Raw genomic sequence first — 17,308 nt, 5'->3', positions numbered from 1 at the left:
GAATATTTTATCTTCATTTATGATGCCCTTTTTTAAAATAAAGTGAAAAACCTTTTCAAGATAAAGAAATTTACCCATATTTCCTGCCATACTAGATGTCCCTCTAATTTAATAGTTTGTGAAGCATGCAGCAGCTCCTTGTCAGTGTTAACTAAGCTGGAGGGTTTTATTCATTTTATTCACGAAGTTACATCTTGAGCTTCCATGGTAAATCTAATGCGTACAATATGTTCTCTCTCTATTTATCTTTATCTCTCTTTACACACAGAACCTATATATCTTAATATCTGCCTTGCCCACAATTACCCCTAAGATTTCTCTAGTTTCTCTCTCTTCACACATCCCAACATCATCTATCAGCTGTATATCAGTATAAATTAAAAAAATTTACATTGCTCACCTTGAACTGCCAATAGAAGTTCCTCCTGTGACCATTTGGCCTTGGTAGGTCCTGCCTGTGCTGGTGGACGGTACGGAGTTATCCCATCATCTGCTATTTTACTCCGGAGGCCACTGATCTGAGCCTTGTTGCTTTGCACCTAAAATACCACATTAAAACTACTTAAAAGTTTTGGTGAAAAATTCTAACAAAGAATCCACTTAATTTCATCAGCAAGATGATACAGGTGTTATCGAAATAAGAATACTGTAGTATTAGAATGACATTGAATTAAACATCACTGACTCAAAGCTGAGAATTAGCTGACCTGGCGCTTGAGAGCAATGACCTCGTTCTCCATGTGACGCAACAACTGCTGGCCGGGGGTGAGGGTCCCTGGGGGACCGGGAGGGCCAGAGGATACCATGGCCATTAAGTCCTGAAGAGGATAAAAAGAAAGACCTGTAAACAACTGAAAAACAAACAAAAAACCTGTTAACATGAGAGTAAGAAGAGTGGAAGGTCGGAAAAAAAAATTATTCAGAGATGGATGGACCAAAAAGGAGCTGGAAGGTACTGTAAGAGCCGAAGGCTGTACAAGAAGAGAACGTTATGCTACTCCAGGAAACATTGGTGAGCATGAATGCCTTGAGAGAACAGCATAGAGAGGATATTGTGAACAGACAGGCAGCTGTTAGTTTCAGATATAACAAGGGATAACCTAGATAGGCAACATGGAGCCTCATTATGGAAGGAAATAACTTAACATGACACACCTGTTACTGAGGCAAGCGAAGGTGAATGGCCTCTGTGTTACTTCTTTATTCATGTAATTGTGGTAAAAGCTTTGCAAGATTATAAAAAATATATTTTACTATGTTGCCAATTAAAGAAAAAGAAGACAGTCACTCACTTCATGGTTAATATGCATGCCACGAGGTGGACGGCGTTTGTGTTTTATCAACTGCTTGTCTCTCTTCATGGGTCCCACAGTTGGTCGTAAGCTGCCCGTTTTCCTGTAAAATCCCAGTCTATTCACTTGACAATTACTGTAAATTTCATTAAAAGTTATTTGTAGGCAATAATCACAGAAAGAATTAAGATCATATCAATATTTTGCATACCGTATATATGTTACGCTTGTTTGCAAAATCGGTTATTTTGCAAAATTCACGGCATACATATTGGTAATTTTGTGAAATAACTTACAAACAGGCTAACCAAAGTAAAAAAAAAAAAAAAGGACCACTTAACTGTGTATCAATCTACATGAGCCATCCTAACCTAACCCAATGTAACCTAACCTCTCACTTAACTTAAGCATAAGGTTAGATTAGTTTAGGTGTCTGTTTGTAAGTTATTTTACAAAATTACCAATATGCATGCTGGGAATTTTGCAAAATAACCGATTTTGCAAAAAAAATTAACATATATAAGTGTATTAAGTGATCTTATATACAGTATACAGGCTGACCTCACAAATTTGTGCTAATTGGTACAGTATCTCACCATGGCCAAATTTACAAAAGGCAAGGATTGGCTGAATAAGCATTAAAACATATTATATTTTTTTAATCATTTGCTAAAAAACTAATCTAATTGTACAACATAAATCTTTATTGTTTCAAACTTACACTCCAATGCCATACTATGGGACAGTTCTTTAACACTTATTCCACTATATATAAACAATGTGGTTCTGAGTTAAACGATGTATTGAGCACAAAGTTAGCATAATTTTAACAAATTTCAAATTGCATACGTCAAAAATTAGCAAAAATTTTTATGATAAACAATAAAATTAATACGTACGATATCATAAAATACAATAGAACATATTTTAAGTAGCTACAATAAATAGCTCCTTCCACACTCAAAGCATCCTCTGGGCGACACGACACAGTTCAACCAGGCAGTCACCCAGCTGACTCAAGAAAAGTGTGGCTGCTGCCGCACTGTGTGTCTGCCATGATGTTACATTGGGGAGGGAGAGCGGCTTGGCTGGCGAATAGCGACGCAGTTACAGCCCACTGCTTTCACACACACGATCACGTCCCACACATACACACCCATACTCTTCATTTTTCTTATTTTATAATTTTATATTATATTTTCTTTACTTTTAAGTCTCATTAGAATATGCTAATGATTTTCCAAAATTTTTAGTTTCGTTACATGTAACAATGGCAACATGCATAACCATCTCACAGGCCACCTCATCCATAGGTTCCCCGTAATAATAATACTGAATATTTATTTTATTAAGCTGTCACAATAAATGCAACAATTTAGTTTAAATTTCAAACCAATTTCATTTTTATTTTTCTCAAAAAGCAGAGACAAGTGATAAACATGCTGAGCTAGTGAGAGATGCTGGGTGGTTGGCTCACGTGGTTCAGGGGGGGTCTATAGGCACGGTCGCATAGTATGGGTGCACGTACTCTGCGACCCTACTGTATTTAATTGTGAGGAATAAGATAAAAATAACATATACTGTACCAGTAAATGTAAGGAAAAACAAGAAAAAAAGAAAAAAAGAGCACTGCCATTTGGCTGTTGCACGACGAAGTATTTATCAATCATATCACTACATACAGGACTCTGGAGACAGCGAACAGTTGGAATCCCGGACTCCACTCCCTTCCCCAGCTCAGCATGCTAACACTCATGCACAAAGAAATGTTTACTCTCTTTATGTTTTTGATCTTATGATAATTATTTATTTATATTTACACATTCTGTACGTAAGTTGTGTGTACATGTAACCAAGTACAAAAATTTTAAGAAAATTACATGATCTATCCAAATTTACAAGTTGAAAAATAACCACAACAAAGTGCACAGCTTGGCCTTATAGGCAGAGGGCTAGAGAAATGTGGCTACAGTGACGAGTCTAACTTGGCAGCAATGCTACCAGTGATGTAACCAGAAACAAGTGAAAGGGAAATTATCTGCAAATCTTCATTTGTATCAGATATTGTACATTTAAAGTGGCATATATAGTGAATGAGGTTCTGTTCTTCATGTAGCAACATAAAGAAAGAATCTAGGAGTATGGTAGGCAAAATTCCAGGTTGAAGGAGCTTACTGGTAAGGTTAGCCTACCGTGAGCATGTACCGAGACCAGGTAGCTTTCGTTCACTGTAAGTGGCCCACAGAAATGCATGAATTATAACCCTGCAAAACTATTATACGTAAAAACTTGATTATAAAAACTCGAACTGTTCTCGAGTATATATGATAATTAATGTTTTTACCGGTATACCTTTTTCCTATAAAATTGAATGTACAGCTGGCAGCATAGGAAGTGAGAAAATTTGTGGCCAACAGAGACATATGGCATCTCCACGAGGTAGTTGGCAGTATTTTTTCATGAATGACTCACTCTAATTCATCGGGTTGGAGTGATTCATTCATGAAAAATACGGTCTTCAAACTCGAGGAGATGCCAGCTGTTTCTGTTGGCCACAAATTTTCTCACTTCCTATGCTGCCAACTGTACATATCCTCAGTCAACACAGTTCATTCAGTTCTAAAATGAAGAGAAATTTTTCCTGGATAACATTATGATGGTATAAATTAAACTTACTTCCAGTGGTTGTAGCAAGTGAAACACTGAAGACCCTTGGGTGACTCATTGAGCACTGAGGCAGGGATGGTACAGTTGGAGCAGGTCTTGGTCTCCTCTCCATTCTTCCCCTCCTCATCCTCCTCTGAACGATCTCCACTGCTGTCTCCTACACCACCCTCTGACACTTGCTGCAGAAAAAATATATATTTTCAAGATTCATACAAAAGAATTCACAACACATTTAGCAAGGAAGTTTAAGAAAATGAAAGCTAATAGAATGGAAAGCCTTTGTTGTTCTTGATTCCAAACACTCTGTATCATAGCTTACATAACTGGGGGAAAAAGTGCAGCTAATTAGGCTGTTAAACACTTATAAAAAAGATAAGTGTGTGCAGCATACAAGCATGGATTAAATTCTATTTCAGTGAACCTTATCCAACATCTTCTTTTTAACGTAAATACTGTACAGTCAGATTCCGCCTAACAATTAGAAAGAGAAAAAACACAGAATAAACTACAAATAAAGTATTACCTGGAGCTTGGCAGTGTGTTTGCGAGCATGTCGGTCTATGAGTGAACTACGCTGCCGAGTCTTCTTCCACAAGTAGTAATATTTCACTAACTGTGCTATAGTCTTGTCAGGTAACTGAGAACAAAAGTAGTGCATGAGAAACAGAGTAACACTATATTGTCCTTGCTACTCATTACTAACAAAGGAATATATATGTATGCAAAAGTACAAACATCAGTTATAACAACCCCTTTAACCAGATAGTAGCACCACTGCCCTGAACATCCTAACCTGTGATCCCAATTAATTGCAATAAAACCTGCCTAATCCAGGGATATATAATTCACAATTTGCTATCCATTAATAGTAATAGAAAATGAATGTAAAATAGTTTAACGTATTTCTATGGGTTACAATAGCATCAACAGGAAAAGAGAAATACGTACAGGCTTCAAGTACACATTGCACGTTGAGTCAAATATAAATTATACCATTGTTGCAAATTAAATTAAAATGTTTTACATTTAATCATGATTAGTATGAACAATAATGTGATATATATGAAAATAATGAAGACCAGCACAGTACGATGAAAAGTGAATTATTGCTCTAGCTGACAGCATCCAAACATACACACTATTTACAGCAGCGGACAGATAAGGAATCCTACCATCATTAAAAGACACTTTTCTATTTACAGGAGTCACAAAATGAGTAAGAAAGCCATGCTGGCAGTGTAAACCATGCACTTAATGGGATGGAAGGAGTAACTTGGATAGAGTACCATAGCATATCCAATAACAACGTGAACCCAGTGTTTACAAATATGCTACGCACGCACGCACGCACGCACACACGCACACACACACACGCACGCACACACACACACACACACACACACACACACACACACACTATACATACAGAGGGAGAATCAAAATAAATTATAATGACTAGTACTGTAACACAAAATCTAATTATTGTATTATATAATTTGAATATTATACATTGTAATCTACACAGCCAACCTCTTCCATGTACCATCACCCAGAAATACCTTGTATTCACCTCCAGGATGATGAGATGGATCCTGTACAATGACAGCATTACAGTACAGTATGACAAGAGCATAGAGACTCTTAGGCTATCTCAACATAACCCACAAGGAAGACATCTAACATCAAATCCTTGCCCAAAACACCAGAGTCCTTTTCATCCTGGAATTGGCTACAGTGTGGGATGATTTACACTATAACATTAGCCAATTCTATTCACTTATTATGAATTAAAATTGGAGTACTGAGTGAGAAGATTTTGTATATGAGAGAGGACAAAGAGCCTCCCTCTTTCATCATCCTCAAGTGAGTGAGAAGAGTCCCTATTCTCATCTGCCTTCCTCCTACCCTGTCTTCTTTTTCTTTTGCTGCCACAAGATTATGATTAAAAAGGAGAGGAGAGGAGAGGAGAAAAGGAAAGTCAGTCTCTCTCTCCCTCTCTTTATTTTCTTTTACAGTATAGTATAATGTATAATAATTCTAATCTAATCGAAGTAAATAAAGTTATGTATTCTACTGCATATGCTGCGTACCTCCACCTAGCTGGTAACAACAGTTGAGTGGCATTGCATCATGTCAGGTCATTCATTTATTTGACAGAGTGGTGTACATGTTCATAATAGATTGGATTTTGAATCTATATTGCTGTAATATTCATATCATTCAATTTTAATTCTTTCTCTAAGAGTACTGTACTGTATGGCTATTTTCACATTTGAATATCATAAGAACTCTTGATAATTTTCCAAATGATAACTGTACAGCCACTAACACTACTTGCTGCCACTGCCACTAGTGAAAATGTGTGATTGTTGAACTACAGGTGCAGTAGTACAGTTATTTAGCTCTGAGGTGTATGAATCAATACTACAATATAAGTACAGTACTGTATTTCATCTTGATTATAACTGCACTAATACTCATTACAATGTATTTTAATTCTCCATGTAACCCACCTTTCCAGACATCAATACTGTACACTTGAATACTATATAGAGTAGAGTATAGATCCTGTTACCTCAACCCCACCCCTTGAGGCTCACTTTCACTTGTGGGTTGGATAGGCTGAAAGCTACACAATGAATTGAAAAAAGTCAAAATAAACCTTTCATACCATTTGTCTAATTCTATGAAAACTTTTGCCATGGAACTGGAAAGCTTGCTCAAAAAGGACTTTATCCTCCGTGGTCCACTCATCTGGAAAGGGTGTAAAGTTTGCGAGGTCTGCTGTTGCCTTCTCTAGGTCATGCCGATGCCAAAACAACATGCCAAGAGCTTGTTCAGCATTATACCCGTATTTGTCTTTCGCTAGCCAGATGTATTGTTCAACTGGAAATAAATAAGGTCATTAATTTACACCAAAAATAAAAAAAATATTGAGGAAATAATTCTTTGTGAAAAATTGTTAGCCATCCCTAGTGTATGTGTCTGTCACTCCACCATACACCAGGATGACTGCAAGGAAGCCGGTAAAGTCTAAACTGTCATGGGCCTCTCCTTAAAATAATTATATATGCCTCTTCAACTTAAACTAAATATAGTGAAAAACAATCACTTTGAAAGGTCAACTCCCAGCCAACTCTTTTCTTTATCATTGCTGCTTTTATAAAATGGATCTAAATAAAAGAAATACAGTACATAATAACAAAAAATATATCCAGGCTTTAGTGTAATTATTTTTGCTTTTTGTGATTGGCTTAACATTTTTGGTATAGAAAACAGGCCTACGAGGGTACACTAGACATACAGCTCCTCCCCGACTTACGACGGGGTTAGGAACCCAAATCCAGGTCGTAAGTCGAAATGGTCATAAGTCAAAAATGCTTAAATAATACATAGAAAATCTAAAATGGGTGTCTCTTTTTCTTCTCAACACCAAAAAACTCTCACTTTTAAGCTTGCCAGCTATTTTAAAGTGAATTACAAACGAAAATTTTGTCAGTACACAGTGCAATCACTGACGTTGGGACTCGAAAATACGTAATTTGACAAAATTTTGGTATGACTGAGGCGGTCATATGTCCAGGTGGTCGTAAGTCGGAGAGGAGCTGTATTCTCCTCCCATAGTGATGCACCATGATTGTCATCAGCCACCACCACCATTCCCCACCTCATACATTGAAGAAATTTTTACAATAACATAATTTTGCTTCATCATTCTCTAATTATCAGGTTTCGGTGATGTGTTATTTGCACTGTTGTCGTAGCGCTGCAGGTAGTAGGCATTAGGCAGCTACCAAACAGGGAGGTACTACCGCATGGGAAGATATTGGAAGCATAATGTGTTGTCTATGGTGCCACATGGCATCACAAAAATTGTGACCAAGTCCCAGGTTGCTGATCTGACTTTCTGCCTCGGTTGCATACATTTGCAGCGTCTCAATTGTTTCTCTTACTATTGACAACACAACATACACAAAATGTTTCTCACTTTTGATTTTTCTTCATTTTGTATTTCTTTATGGTTCCTTATTATTATTGTTATTATTTTATTATTATTATTACATTTTTGCCCCCTAGGCCCTGATGTGGGTCAGTGACCTGTGCCTGGGTGGGCTAATCCCCATAAAAAAAGAAAAAAGATAAAAGATTAAAAAAATTCCAGGAATGATCTTGGGTATTCTTACTATTATTGTTCAAAACCTAGCAGATGTTTGTGGGTTACAGGTGTATGTGTGTGTATGTTAACAGGTACACAGGTGAGATGAGATCATCATAGTCTTGTGTAACTGTGAACAATGATATCCATCTCCCATCTCATTTAGTTGTTAATATTCCATGATCTGTTACTGTTTTAATAAAGAAATAAATATAGAAAAAAACTAAGTGTGAATTAAGTGAAAAAATTACTGCACTCCACAAGTATGATGGCCAATTTTTCTTGAAACACCAAGAATGTTACACCAAATTCTCGTTAATTGGTTACTCTTTATGCAAGACTTTACTGAACTGTATATGGAGGTTACAAGTAAGAACAAGTACAATATATTTTTGTTTTAGCCCTCCCTTGTCATTTTCTACCTGTGTTTTCTTATGTTCTATACTGTAATGTCTTGTACCACTTACCCTAAATTTCTACCTGTTCTTTGAGGTTTCTCTGCCCCTTTATCTACCCTATACTAAAAGTAGAGTAGAGAGAGATAGATAATCATAGACCAAACAAGTAGTAACAAAACCTACAAGAATACTCACGGCTCTCCTCGTTGAGCTCTAGTTTGGGCGCCCACACCAACAGGGCTCTCTCAGGACACTGCTCAGGTCGGCGCTCTACAACACCAAAGTACAGCACTGTGTTACATATGGTAGTCACAGTCTATGCTCTAGTTAAATCACAAGTTCTCTTTAATATAAGTATATACAGTACAGTACAATATATCAATTTCCATGTGTGTGCCATGAAGAACCAGTTTGCGAAAATCAAAAGTTAAGAAGAAATTTTTTCCCATGTTGTGATTTACGTACAAAAAACCTGAAGTTACGATTTTTTCCCACAATTTTTCACAGCATCGGAAGATGTTGAGGTGCGGTTATAAGCATCTCAGCGCTTCCTGTACTGGACCTGGCCAGTTTACAAAGACATTTAAACTATAAACAATATACAGTACAGCACTGTACTGTATTGAGTGGTAAACTAAGCTAAAAATAAAATACATGCAGAGTTTTAGTCATCATGGCTCAAAGGATCACTACATGAAGCAGTGGCAAGACACTACCTCTTTCAACCGTGAGAACAGTGATGTGCTTAGTATCTCAGAATTTTATCTGATATTTATGGAAGGAATAAAATGTTTAGCAATGCTTCTTCAGATATAACCTCAGTCAGTGAAATCAAACTTACTGAAGGTGCATCACTACCATATTAAAATCGTATGGCTTGGCTGGGCCTCAAAGCCTTGCACTGCTTCACAACCAGTGACACAGTTTCTCAGTAGCTTCCCTGTTCTCCACTGAATGTTTTTCACTTATCAAAACTATTGGTTTAGAGTCATTGTGTAAACCAAGAAGTGTCATTAAAAACATGTTTTCTAGCATTTGAAAAATAAAATATAATAAATTGTATAGGAATGTCTCTCAGCTTTTATATTTAGAGTTTATAGGAAAATATGATTTGATTAAGAGAAAATATATTTATGACAGATTTTTCAGGAATGGAACCTGTTTGTAAATCTGGGATTGTCTGTGTTATATACAGTACCGTATTTTAAGGCATATAAGACACACGGGCATATTTAGGAAAAAATCCTGTGTGTATTTTCCTGCTGTTGCCATAGTTTTCATAAAGTAATATATACATACCAGTAAATGTGAGAAATAAATGAAAATAATACCAATAAATAAATTAAAACAAAAAATACTGTACTCCCATTTGGCTACTGGACAACGAAATTTACTAAGCACTTCACTCCACACAAGAGACAGCTATGATCTCTCACTCTCCCTTCCTCTTAACACATGAAGAAAGTTCATTCTCTTTTAAGTTTTTGGCCTTTAGTTTTTGTTTCTTTTTTACATAATCTGTATGCAAGAGTGAGTGAGGATGTACCATGGTAAATAAAAAATTCATCTACCCAAGAATCATAAACCATACCACCTACCTTTCCTAAGTTATTCAACAATTGTGCTACCGTACTTCAAAACATTTATTTACAATCTAGATGAAAAGAATGCAGCTAAAACTATCATGGAAAAGGTAAATGAAAGGTTAACCTAAGTGCCATGTGCATAGACGCTGGCTACTTGGCCATAACGCAGGTCAGCGGGAGCGCTCCCTCTACCGCCCCACCCCACACACACGCTCCCTCCTCCTCATCCCCCACTGAGCCTACTAACTTGTGCGCAAAGAAGTGTTCATTCCCTTTATGTGTTTGACGTGATGATAATTATTTATCATAATTTTTTGGGCACAATATATATGTAGGATTGTGTGTACATGTAACTGAGTAAAAAAAAAAAAGTTACGTAAAGAGTATACTGTACTGTATCTACCCAAAACTACATATTGAAAATAACCATAACACCTCACAGCTCGGCCTGGTGGTCATAGTCATGTGTCTAACTTGGCAACAATGCCGCCAGTGATATTAACAGATGCAAATGTGAAGAGAAAATTATCTGTAAATGTTCATTTGTATCAAGTAATTGCAATTTTAAAGATAAATGTGACAGATATAACAATAATAGATAGTAATGCTTGTAAGAGTTCAGAAATGGTTTGTGCTTAGTGCCTGCTGTATGGATGCTAATCATCTCAGGTTATCATCAGTAGTTATAAGTCTATCTTTTATATTTACAATAAATATTTTTTTATTAATTAAAAGTAAAAATAATATGTTTAAATAAGCAATAACATATTTTTAATTTTGGAGATGGGCTAGGTAGAATTTAGCCTACGGGAGACAGCATATAAGACACTGGCTGATTTTTTTACCCATTTTTCCAGACAAAAAAGTGTGTCCAATGTGCTGTAAAATACAGTATCCAAACATTATAGTTTCTATTAAAACTTATAGCCTTCACTGTTCTTTAACAGAGTTATTGAGCATTTTGTGGTGTATTTTTGGTCCTTCAGCCCCAATCCTTATTTCCCACTGAAATCAGTTACGTGTTTTAATGCATTTTCATGTTACCGCGAGTTCTTGCGGTTTCTAACATACGTTAACAAGTGACTACTGTACTGCAGGCTAGTTGCACAACTTGTAGTAGAGATTCTTCAGTACAGTAATTGTAAAGGATAAATATATTCTTACTCATCAAAAAACCTAAAAAGTAGGAAGGAATATATTACTGTATTGTAATATAATTTTTATGATTTTTCTGTCCCAAACCCATGGAACGGCCACAGGGTATGATGCTATAGTTCCAATGTTTAAATCCTGGAGAAGGTTGATTTTCATTCACGGATAAAAATCTTTAAAATAATATTACAAAAACTTAACTTTTCCATTTTTTTTTTACATTCCATAAGGTAAGCCAGCCTTAATCTTCTACTGAGTAATAACATTTTCTACAGTTACTGCTCAACGTGCACAACCGTCATCCAGTATTATCTTTGAGTCTGTGGGACACTGGGTCAGTTAGAGGCAGCACACTGTGATGTATTGTATTTATTTCTTTTCTTGTGTGTACAAATTTCTTTACTTTTGTTCAGTTCTTTTTATTTTTCCATGGTGTACCAAAATGCTGGATATGTCTTCCTTGTGTTTACAAAATGATTAACTTTTTAAGCATTCTTTGGGCCACTGCTTCCTAACCCCTTATTCTGTATTGAATTTGTATATTACTGCACAGCATTGTACATTATTGTGATTTTTTATTTCACGAAAATCCTTGTTTGCTATCTTTGAAATAACCCAAGGCTATTGTAGCTGTGTATGCATACATACGTATACGTGCAGTGATATTTCCATTAGCCAGAACAATTGGTGCAACGCACTTCCAGGAATGAGAAATTTCTGGGTAACGAGACAATTATCTCAAAGCCGGAATAAAATCCCCCATCCCCGGAATTTTTCGCGTACTATGAAAATTTTCTCGGAAGTTCCAGAAATTGTGCATTACGTCATCTCACGAACCTGGAAAGAAATCCCCCATCTCCTGAATTTTCCAGAATGGTGCATTATTTCATCTCTCAAGGCCGGAAAAAACCCCACCCCCGGAATTTTCTGGGTGCTGGAAATTTTTTCTTGTAATTTCCGAAGTGCCCCCGATATTTATCTCTCAAAGCTGGGAAAAAAAAATCCCCCATCCCCGTAATTTTCCAGGTACCGGGAAAATGTTCTCAGAATTTGCCAGAAAATGTGCCCCTCGGAAAATTTTTCCCACAACCTGAAATTTTTTTTAGAAAATTACGGCTTTGGGAACGATTTTCCGAGAAAATTTCAATTCCGGCCCTCGGAGAGTTCTGGTTAAGAGGGATTCCAACTAACAGAGGTATTACTGTTGTATACTGCTATCACCAGCATTACAACTATACAGTACTGTACTATAATATACAGATTACATGAGTTGGCTTCAGTTGTGTTTATTATACAGTACAGGTTTTCTGAAACTCACTCACCCATTGGAAAATCCTTAGGGGGGAGTTAAATTTTATATTTGCTAGCCTGAAAGACATGTGGTAATTTTTCCACATGCAAAAGTGAAAGTGTCCAACATTCTTTAGCTATAATGAAAAAAAAATGGCCTTATGCAAAAAATTAATACAGAACCCTGTATATTGTACTGTATATTTTTGTCAATTAAATTAATAGAAAATGGGTAAGTAAAAAATTGTGAGGGATTGGATTTCAAAATTTACTCGCAAATGGGCTAGTGACAAATTTATACATTCAGCAAGCCTGTTATACCAATACAGTACTTCAAATTTGCTAAACTTTATGTGCATATATTCATATTGTAGGACGATTTATAAGTGACGTCAACATGAACTGTTGATCAGTAAAATGGAAGTGTTGATCAGTAAACCTGAGAGCTTTTATTGTGTTGTACAAGTATTGTACTGTAAAAGCATTGACATTTATTTGATAACAGTACAGTACTCACATCACATTAAAGAACATAATAAAATCACAACAAGGAAAATCTTGTGTCTGCAACACTCTACAGGATGTTGATGTATTTTACAGAAGAAATTACAGAATGTTAGATAAACTTCTCATATCTCCAGAAACAGTACATAGAGACCACATATACAAGCATCTCACTCACCAGGAATTGAACCTGGGACCTTCACATGGGAACAGGGAGCACTACAAGGACTGCAAAAGCTAACCTAGGCTTTGTTTTTTCACACAAAGCCTACTCCTTCACCTTATTTAAGAATAAAAAATAAAGAATCTTATTACAATAACCAGACATTACATATGTTGTGACTTATGAACAAAAAATACCTTGCAAAAAGTGTGTTGTCACTGATTGTCCCATTTACTGTTACTACACAAACACAAAAGCAGACCACAATTGTTATTTCATATTAGAGTTTTGGGTGCTAATATAGCGTGCAGTCTACAAAATATTTAGGTCAGGTTAAGTTAAGTTAGGTTAAACTAAAGATATCTTTGTAGACCGTGACGACCTGTGGTGTAATCGTCAGCATGCTCACCTCGCAAGCGAGTGGACACGGGTTCAATCCCCGGGCAGGGTGAAACTATGGGTATATTGCTTTACACCATTTGCCTCTGTCTACCCAGCAGTAATTGGGGACCTGGATGTTAATCGATATGCGGATTGTGTTCCAGGGTAATAGTTTGCCAGTGCTGTTGGCAAGTTGTCTGGTGTTCTCGGACTATTCCTTGACACTGGGTCATGCAGTTCATTAACTTAGGGTGTGGTTGTTGTCTTGGCGACAGCTTCTTCACCTTAAACAAATTCACGCCTAGATGGCCCTAAGGCCGACCATCCTCGATCTCGAGGGGCGTCCATTTTTTTTGTAAACTGCACACTACAGTAGCACAGAATGTTGTCTGTTTTCACTTGTTTGCCTCATATATTTTATATAGATCTGTGATAATTCTAAGAACACCCAGCTAAATATCATAATGGGAGCACAGTAGTTAATGCTGTAATAAGTGTCAGGATATAAAGTAATATCTCTGTTAGCCAGTATCCTTCTTAGCTGGAACTCTTTGATAGCTGGAATTGAAATTTGCTCAGATTTTTCCTGAAAAATTCTGGGCTTGAGAACGATTTTCCGAGGGCACATTTTCTGGTAAATTACAAGAAAATTAGGATTTGGGAGATGAACATCAGGTGCATTTTCTGGAAATTCAGAGAAAATTTTCCCAATACCCAGAAAAAATCTGGAGATGAGGTTTTTTCCAGGTTTGAGAGAGCCGTCTCGTTACCCAGAAGTCTCTCATTCCCGGAAGTGCTCCACACAAATTGTTCCGGCTAATGGAGGTATCACTGTATATGCACCTGGAACTGACCACCATGCCATCATCACCAGCCAGGAGCCAGTCCAGAGCATTGCCTAAAAAGTTATCTTTCCAGTATTATTCTGTCTTGCATTTTCAGTTTCTATTAAAAAAAATGTCAACAGTTTGACTACAGTACTGTATTTATACAATAGCCTAGATCACAAAATAAGGAGTAAACCCATCGTCTCACACAACATGGGTGTCTGGCGCATCACCCCTTGTGTACGGGTTACCCTCTGAGCTGAATAAAATTGTCTGACATAAGTCAAATAAAATATCAAAAGTTGTAGCCTTTGTGAATGATTAAAATGTACTTTACAATGACAGAATTAAGCAGTGTATCAAATAACAGCTGAAAATACAACTAAAATGCAAAAGAAAATAGCAACTTAAAAATGAGAAGGCTGTGAAGTACAATATCCTATGGGACAAGAGTCAACGACCAAATATGGGAAATTAATTTACCCGGTGATAGGAAATGTCAATAATTGTTACAACAGATACAGTGCACTGATATGAATGTACAAAGAGAGTAATAAAGCACTACTAATGACCAGTACAGCTGACTGATATGAACCCACCGTGGGACGGCAGCATAGACGGGATCTCTGCCTGGAACGCCTTCCCAACGCGCATCCCACTATCTGTAATGACAGTTTTTAATTAGGCATCCTGGATGTTATGAATATACTGTATTAATTTTCCTGCCCAGAAAAATATTTAAGAAGTTGCATGATAATTTTAGTAGGAAAATAAATACGGTATCTACAAGGAAACAAAGACCAAATTACCAACTGCTCCTAAAGAATACTGATATAGATAATAATTTATGATGTTGATACAAGAACTCTGAGATAATTTTGTAAAACCATCATAAATAAAAACCACAACTCTTACTTCCAGTCTGCACTAACCCGTCCTCACACGGTGACCCTGAGGTCCGTCCGTGAGTTATGAGATATGAATATTACAAAATATTATATTGGATGATATATTTTGTTTTAGTAGCACTGAAGGAAGCCAAGTTGGATGCACCCAACTCAACTACCTGTGTGAGGTCTTTCTGTTGTCTGGCATTCAATGTACCGGTAATGTTATCAAAATTTCAACTTTTCAATTGTATACAAATAGCAGTTAACAATATATGTGTAAGCCTTTCAGTCTTTCTGTTGAAAACTGTTAAATGATTTTTATATTTATAATTCCATAATAATATGCCAAAACTTTGATTTGAAAATACAAATTGAAAGATCAAGTAAGAAATGCAAGCTATAATATAGTTTATGTGTACAGTACATCTTTTACTAAAATATTATTCCTGACAGACACGATGAACCAACTTAATATAACATAACAACTAAAGTTACTGCAAGATCATCAGGTTAGCTTAGTGGCTACGTCGGTCATCATTATTAACTAGTAGAAACTACATACTTGCTGAAATATATCAAAACTTGGATATGGAGGTTATGTGAGGCTCTTCCTGTGTCTGAAGTTATTTTTGTAGTAGAAGAAAATTAGTAAAGTTGTACTTTCAGACAACATGGGAATCTTAGGAATTTTATCTTTGCAAATCAATAGTTTAGGTAATTAGAAGACAGTTTTCTTCTGTGAGGATTCCCTCGTAAATTACCTAAAAATTACCTAACTTAACATCCTAACCCCGGCATATAAACGGTACGTCGTTTGCAAGGGAAAAGTCATAGAAGAAAAGTTTCTAATAATTGTCTAAACTATGGATTGCAAAGATAAAATTCCTAAGATTCCCATGTTGTCTGAAAGTAATATAATACAGTACCAAAGAATTATATTCTCTATCATCCAACAAAATATTTATAAAATACCAAACAATTTGCCAATTTGGAAGACAAAATATACGGTATTACAGTACAGTAAAGCACTCCTAATAAGTTTGTATATGAGGTGTTCAGCAGTCAGCTTTTTTCTTATAGTAAGTTTCAGTTATAAGTGGTCAAGGTTCCCTCTGGACTGGGGTAGAACTGTATTAAGATAATACTCTAGGATGCTGCCCACTAGCTCTAATTCACCACTTTTTAACCCATACTGATGAACCTGCTACAATAATCTGCACAATCTACTGAAATCCTTTAAAAGTAAATGGTTCTTAGTTTAAAGATAACAAGAGGAAGACATCCCCACAGACCAACCTTAAAGACAGATCAGCATCCCCTTCACACAGGCGTCGGTGGGTGCCTTAACTGTCACCGGACCTTAATCAAATACACCTCATATGGTTAATGGAGTCTACTTGTTTACAGTTTAGTTAAATATAGTCTAAAAACATATAATTTAAACACTTACCACCATCCTTCTCGGCGTCGTCGCAGTGACCAGAGACGTGGCCATTGCTAGGACTTGGCCCTGTAGACTTCTTATCTTCTTTCGTCTCACCGCTGTTCCTGTTACTTACTGTCATCACCATCTTGTTTTGTTCTTCTCACACCCCTACACGTATTGGTTAAAGAAAACTGCTCGTAATAATCCACTAAGTTGAGACGAAACCTTAAGCAGGTAGAGATGCAGCCATCCGCCTTCACGTTCCGTTGTACGTAAACAAACAAACGTACCGTACTTTGTGCTATAATCCACACACACACCTAACTTTAGAGTCATATTTATCACTTAACTTCCAGATTATGCTCACAAAGTATAGTGTCACATTGATATTTCATTAATTATGTTTGAATTGCATTATGTGATAAAGTATATATGCTTAAATTGTATTTGTTGATAAACCTATTTCTAGTACGGTACCCATGGTAGATCTATATTTTAACAATTGTGATTGAGCATCATTAGTTAAAATTAAATCTACTCTATTTATTTTCATACTACAAATATAAAAATATTTAT

The 17,308-nt window shown here is 36.3% G+C and overlaps 1 protein-coding gene across 4 annotated transcripts in view; it reads right to left on the bottom strand.

Annotated features, from left to right (window-relative positions):
• The window catches only part of LOC121877899 (REST corepressor 1-like), a 28,547-nt gene extending 11,549 nt beyond the window's left edge, over nucleotides 1-16,998 (bottom strand). The window contains exons 1-9 of one of the 4 annotated variants that reach the window (XM_042383852.1): nucleotides 16,757-16,998; nucleotides 15,016-15,078; nucleotides 8,697-8,783; nucleotides 6,631-6,845; nucleotides 4,483-4,596; nucleotides 3,969-4,138; nucleotides 1,293-1,428; nucleotides 708-818; nucleotides 401-539 (exon numbers count right to left, since the gene is read on the bottom strand). In XM_042383852.1, coding sequence (XP_042239786.1) covers nucleotides 401-539; nucleotides 708-818; nucleotides 1,293-1,428; nucleotides 3,969-4,138; nucleotides 4,483-4,596; nucleotides 6,631-6,845; nucleotides 8,697-8,783; nucleotides 15,016-15,078; nucleotides 16,757-16,877 — 1,156 coding nt within the window. In that variant the 5' untranslated portion in view covers nucleotides 16,878-16,998. The remainder of the gene's footprint in view (nucleotides 1-400; nucleotides 540-707; nucleotides 819-1,292; nucleotides 1,429-3,968; nucleotides 4,139-4,482; nucleotides 4,597-6,630; nucleotides 6,846-8,696; nucleotides 8,784-15,015; nucleotides 15,079-16,756) is intronic. The other 3 variants (XM_042383854.1, XM_042383855.1, XM_042383853.1) reach the window with 3 other exon arrangements.
• Nucleotides 16,999-17,308: the final 310 nt, after the last annotated feature.

This window comes from Homarus americanus, unplaced genomic scaffold, assembly GCF_018991925.1.
Source record: "Homarus americanus isolate GMGI-L3 unplaced genomic scaffold, GMGI_Hamer_2.0 scaffold24523, whole genome shotgun sequence".
NCBI classification, from domain to species: domain Eukaryota; kingdom Metazoa; phylum Arthropoda; class Malacostraca; order Decapoda; family Nephropidae; genus Homarus; species Homarus americanus.
The sequence above is the reverse complement of the archived record's forward strand: the minus strand, read 5'-3'. Positions and strand labels throughout refer to the sequence as shown.